At 35.4% G+C, this 5,980-nt stretch overlaps 1 protein-coding gene across 1 annotated transcript; it reads left to right on the plus strand.

Annotated features, from left to right (window-relative positions):
• The first annotated feature begins 239 nt into the window (after nucleotides 1–239).
• On the plus strand, nucleotides 240–1,317 carry LOC108226521 (NAC domain-containing protein 104). Its single transcript, XM_017401490.2, has 3 exons — nucleotides 240–529; nucleotides 620–897; nucleotides 1,000–1,317. Exons 1-3 carry the CDS (start codon nucleotides 367–369, stop codon nucleotides 1,138–1,140), a joined length of 582 nt encoding a protein of 193 aa, XP_017256979.1. The 5' UTR covers nucleotides 240–366; the 3' UTR covers nucleotides 1,141–1,317.
• The last annotated feature ends 4,663 nt before the right edge of the window (nucleotides 1,318–5,980 follow it).

Consider the following 5,980-nt stretch of genomic DNA (forward strand, 5'->3'; position numbering starts at 1 on the left):
CATCGACACATGCTTCTTAATAAAGGTGAACCTATTATATATACAATAATCGTCAATTAAAATGAGTGAGATATATAAAATCTAGTGTTTAATATATGCAGGTTAGAATATACAAAACAAATCCATAATATAAAAATAAGTAGCTAGCCTATTTGTGTGCTGCATGATCACCAAAACACTTGCATCTCACGCAGTCTCTTTCTCTCTCTTTTTCTAACACTATAAATATCGCCAACTTACTTGCATACCTTCCATTACACCACTTCCTCACATCACTACCCCTTTTATCTATTGTTTTATCAATTCTCATTCAATCAAATCTCTCTTTCTTGTTCCTCTTCTTCTTCACCATCATTACTCGAATTCATGGGGGACAACAATGTCAACCTCCCACCTGGATTCCGATTCTGCCCCACGGATGAAGAGCTTCTCGTCCATTTCCTCCAACGCAAAGCCTCTCTTCTACCTTACCATCCTGATATCATCCCTGATCTTGATCTCTATCCCTATGATCCTTGGGACTTGGAAGGTACGTAACTGAAATTTCACTACAAGAAAAACAGCTATTTTCGACGAGTCCTATTGATAATGCATGGGTGATATATATGATGTGGTGCAGGTAAAGCTTTGGGAGAAGGTAGCAAGTGGTATTTCTACAGCAGGAGGACTCAGAACAGAATCACAAGCAATGGGTACTGGAATCCATTGGGAGGGGATGAAAGTATTTACAGTAGTAGCACTAGCAAAAAAGTGGGCACCAAGAAATATTATGCATTTTATATAGGTGCATCTTCTGAAGGTGTCAAAACCAACTGGATCATGCAGGAATATAAGCTTTCGGACGCGGCTGCCTCGAGCAGCCGATCCTCATCATCTAAACGAAAGTCATCCAAGACAGTATGCACAAAAATTCGTCTATATATGAAATATCTTTGATACAACTTGTACATATTTATTTATATTTAATTGATGAATATTTTTTTTATGTAAATTTTTCAGGATCATACTAAATGGGTAGTGTGTCGAGTCTACGAGCATGATTACGACGAAGACGAAGATGGTGGCACCGAGCTTTCGTGCTTGGACGAAGTATTTCTGTCATTAGACGATGAATTCGATGAAATTAGTTTGCCGAATTAGATCCTTAATTAATGAATACTCTCTGTTTTAGGATTTGAAACGGGGTTACAATAGAAGTATTGTACACCTCTTCCCGTAATGTGTAAACTTTGGAATATTATTGCTGTTAATTATTTGTATAATGTGTTGATCGAGCTATCTCAACTGTATTCCATATAACACGTCCTTGATTTTTTACTTTCTGTTTGAAATTTCATATGTCTTGCACATCATCGAAAAACAACATACATGTCATCTGATCAAATTCAGGTCAATCTTCTCGACTCATAATCATTTACGAGAGTTTTAAATATCACACTTGAAACTATTAACTACAGTTACGAACTATCATCAGAATTATCTGAATTGTGGCTTATAAATTGCCATGTCGAAGAAGTTAGATAAGTCATAAGCATGTGTGTACATATGCATGGAATCCATGATCTTTACTGAATAAGAAAAAGATAAGATTTATCGAAATGCAAGGCAAGTGATTTTCATGTCCCACTCTTGCGAGCTCGCTCGAAAGAGTTCGGTCCTCTCGAAGGTACATACATCACACGTTTGTGCGTATATACGTGTATATAAAACAAGATTCTAATGGGAGAGAAGCTAGCAGGAGAGAGATGTGGAGCCCACCGAGCATGTGGGAATTTATGTTGGAGGCTGCCACACTCGACTAATTTGATCATTCCCTCAAATTACTACAGCTACTAACAGAAAATAACAATAATTATGTTCAAACTTGAGTCAGTTTGTCCGTCTATTTTCCACTTCAATTAATTTAATTATTTAATAATCAGAAATCTGTTTAAATTTTAAAATTAGTAAAAAGTTGAAACTAATGTGATATATGTTTTTAAACATATTTATTTTTGTAATATTTAAATATATTCAATTTCAACACTAAAATATGTAATCTATCAAATTTATTTTTATTATTATATGTCATTTATAATATAAATTTTTTTAAATAAATAATCTAAATTAAATATTTATCATATTAAATTAATATAAATCATAAATCATTGTTTTCTCTGCCCTTTATGCCCTTTTATTGCACTTACATGGGAATTTGGGTTGTTGTCCTTGCGTCACAGAATCATCAACTCTAAACAATTCTTTTCTTCCTCTCTCCTCCTCTCTTTTTCCCTTTATCATTTCTCATCTTTTTCTGTTATAATGGGTGGTTGATTACGCAAGCATTGTGTCATATATGATACATGCAAACATCCATCTCACATGCTTGTGAAACACCTTCACACGTGTGAAGTCCCCCCAGTCAACTTTCTTCACACTTGGGTCTTTCCTCTCTTCTTCTCAAGAATGAATATGATTTAAACGTTCTTGATGCTCATGTCAAGTTGCCAACTTGCGCCATCACCAACCCATTGTATCTTTGTATTAATCCTCGTGTCATTGTAAGTATCATTCTCAAGCAACTATATGCAACATGCCGTGCCATTTCTTATAGCACATTAATTCATTACTTGATGAGAATTATTAAAATGTATTATCTCTTTGTTATTTTTGGTACTTATATAATAAAGAAAAATAAATCGAATACTTGAATTTGATGATTACCAACTATCATGTTATAAAGAGATAATCGGAATAGGAACTTAAAATTACTGAGTCTATATTATGATCGCACTTATAATCTATTTATCGGGATTAGTAACAATTAAAATCATTTTCTATACACCACAACATGTATCGAAATAATATGATCATCAGATATACATGCATAACATACATATTTATATATGGATTTGTCTAGTGTGTGTACACGGGCACACATATATATGAGAAGAATAAGATTGTAAAATATAAACACACATACCATACATATTTATATATTAGTAACCCATGTTGCAAGATATGGGCACCTGAATAACATAAAGCAAAGTGCAGTCTGGAATATAAATTGTGAAGTAACGCAACAATATAATTGATTCGATGCAGATGCAGAGTGATACAGTATAAAATAATCTCGCAATTTGTATATAGTATTTGTGAAAGTGAGGGAAGGACTTTGCTTAGAAATGAATTGAATCGGTGGAATCAATAGAAATGGAAGTTATTATGATAAGCACAAGCCATGCGATGATGACCCAGCTTCAGTCTCAATTTATACTCATCCACACTTCATTTCTCTTTACCGATTAAGACATGCATGAGAGTGAGCCATGGCAAAAAGGTATATGCCGATTGATTCGAGAATTCGGGTCAATTCAGATTGACTCGAAATTGAATTTGTTTCCGCTTCGATATATCAAATTTGTTAAAACTGGATGAATTCAGTCTCGTTTAAGATATGTATATATAACTTTCTTTCTTTTTTGACAGATGTACTTATATATAACTGATTTAGCTTTTACGTGGATTTTACAAATTATTAATTATAGAAAGTAATACGAAATGTGTTGGCGAAAAGAGAAAAAACGGAACTAGTGTAGGAGTGGGCGAAAAAACATGTGGGTTTTCAGTCAAGTTGCTAAGCCTAATACTAGTAATCCATAGCATATACAATTATACATCAATGAAAAAGGTCAATGTATAAGGCGCAGTGAAGGTCAACACCAGCTCTCTGGGTTTAAATGTTGAAACTGCAGCAATGATTCCAGATGGTTCTAGCTGATTCATCACAGTCCATGTCAGCATGACAGCTCACTTGACAGCTCATGTAATTAGTTACAAGTTTGTTACAGTTGTGTGTGTATGCTGTGCTCTATAAATAGACTCTAGCAGCTATGTACAGGACAACTACTCTCATCATGCTTTTCTGTTATGCCTTAATGATGTAAATACTTGTTTTGTTCTCCAAGCAATACAATTCTGTTTTCTCTCCATCTTGTGTTCATTTCTTCAGCTTAGCATTAGAAATTTATCATGGTATCAGAGCGACAACAACGATCTTCGATCTCAATTCGTCTCTATCACCTGCAAATCTTCGTTTCCATGGCGACTTTTCGTTGATTCTTCAGGTGTTGATCTTCTTCTCTGTTTTTCAATCTATTCTCTGCAATAACCTTGTCGTTTTTCTTCATATATCATGGTGGATAATGCGTGGAATATACATAATCGTACTGTTATTTCATCTGTTCAAGATCAGTCTAGTGTGTATTACATTCATCCTTCAGATTCTGCTTCTTTACAATTAGCTTCTGTGAAATTTAACGGTACTGGCTTCACGAGTTGGGAGCGTTCTATGATTCTTAGTTTGTCACATAAGAACAAAATTGGATTCGTTGATGGATCTATACCTAAACCTGATGCTACATCACCTGACTTTAAACCGTGGGAGCGTTGCAATAATCTTGTTTGCTCCTGGTTATTGTTCAATTTGGATGAAGAAATTGCTTAGAGTTGCTTGTATTTTGACTATGCATCTGAGATTTGGAGCGATCTTGAGGATCGTTTTGGCTTTAGTACTCTGTCACAGGTTTATTCTGTTGAACAAAAACTAGCCGATCTTAGTCAAGGTTCCAAGTCAGTTTCTTCATTTTTCACTGAAATCAGAACACTATGGGATGCACTAGCTGATGCTAGTCCTCCAGTTCGTTGCATTTGTACCAAATGCACCTGCAATGTTAATCACAGGTTGCTTCAGAAACAACAGGAACATAGATTGGTCCAATTCATGATGAAGCTCAGTGATAAGTTTTCTACAATTCGAGGCAATGTTCTTATGCAGCAGCAACAACAGTTACCTACTGTTTCTCAAGCTTTCAGGCTTTTCTCTCAAGAGGAGAGACATCAGGAAGTTTCACAGATAGTGTCCAACACTGAATCATTAGCCTTTGTTGCTGACAAAAAGCACACTGATACTGCTATTTCTGGTTCCAAACCAAGTGCTGCTAATCTTCCTGGAAAAAGGAACACTAAATACTATTGCACTCACTGCAAGATTAATGGACATAGCATAGAAAGGTGCTTTAAAATCAATGGATATCCTCCTGGTTTTAAAGGTTTTAAGGACAAGAAGCTGGCAGCCATGGCTACTACCAGTGATGATTCTCCTCCTATAACCAATGCTCAATACTCTCAGTTGATGTCTCTTCTTAACAATCAGTCTAGCAATTGTCAGACAAATGACAAGAATGATCATCTTGCAATGCTAGCAGGTAAATATTGTTTTTTATCTGAACATTGTGGTAAGACTGGTTGGCTCATTGATAGTGGAGCAACAGATCACATATGCTCCAATTTATCAGCATTTGTTCATTATACTAAGGTGAATCCTACTGAGTATATTACTATTCCTGATGGTAAGCAAGTTGCAGTTAAACACACTGGTTCTATACAATTAACTGCAGACCTTACTCTTCACAATGTGTTACATGTGCCAGATTTTCACTTCAATTTAATATCTGTCCAAAAGTTATGCCAGGATCTTAAATGTGAAGTGCTTTTCACTGTTGATAAGTGTATTCTACAGGGCCTTTCTCAGAGAAATTGTCAGATGCCTCTTGGTGAAAGACAAGGTGGCTTATACAGTATCAACTCAGTTCAGACTGCAGATAAGAAGCTGTGTTTTGCTGCTACTACAGATGCTAAAATGTGGCACCTCAGACTTGGTCACATTCCTTTTTCTAGCTTGAAACTGTTATTTCCTCAAGTTGTGTTACCTGCTTTGGATGTTATTTGTCAAATATGTCCAAAAGCTAAACAGACAAAACTGAAGTTTCCTCATAGTAGTATTAAGACAAAAGCTGCTTTTGAAATGATACACATTGATGTATGGGGACCCTATCAGGTCAAGTCATCATCTGGTTGTAATCAATTCTTAACAATAGTGGATGATTTCAGTAGATTTACATGGATCCATTTGATTAAGCATAAATCTGAATGTGCACAT

The sequence above is a fragment of the Daucus carota genome, chromosome 6, assembly GCF_001625215.2.
Source record: "Daucus carota subsp. sativus chromosome 6, DH1 v3.0, whole genome shotgun sequence".
In the NCBI taxonomy this organism is placed as follows: Eukaryota; Viridiplantae; Streptophyta; class Magnoliopsida; order Apiales; family Apiaceae; genus Daucus; species Daucus carota.

Excerpts from the sequence above, each read along its gene's own strand:
- LOC108226521 (XM_017401490.2), top strand. The coding sequence starts at position 367 with ATGGGGGACAACAATGTCAACCTCCCACCTGGATTCCGATTCTGCCCC. Across the intron at positions 530-619 it reads TGATCCTTGGGACTTGGAAG|GTAAAGCTTTGGGAGAAGGT; the intron begins GTACGTAACTGA and ends GATGTGGTGCAG. Across the intron at positions 898-999 it reads AACGAAAGTCATCCAAGACA|GATCATACTAAATGGGTAGT; the intron begins GTATGCACAAAA and ends TAAATTTTTCAG.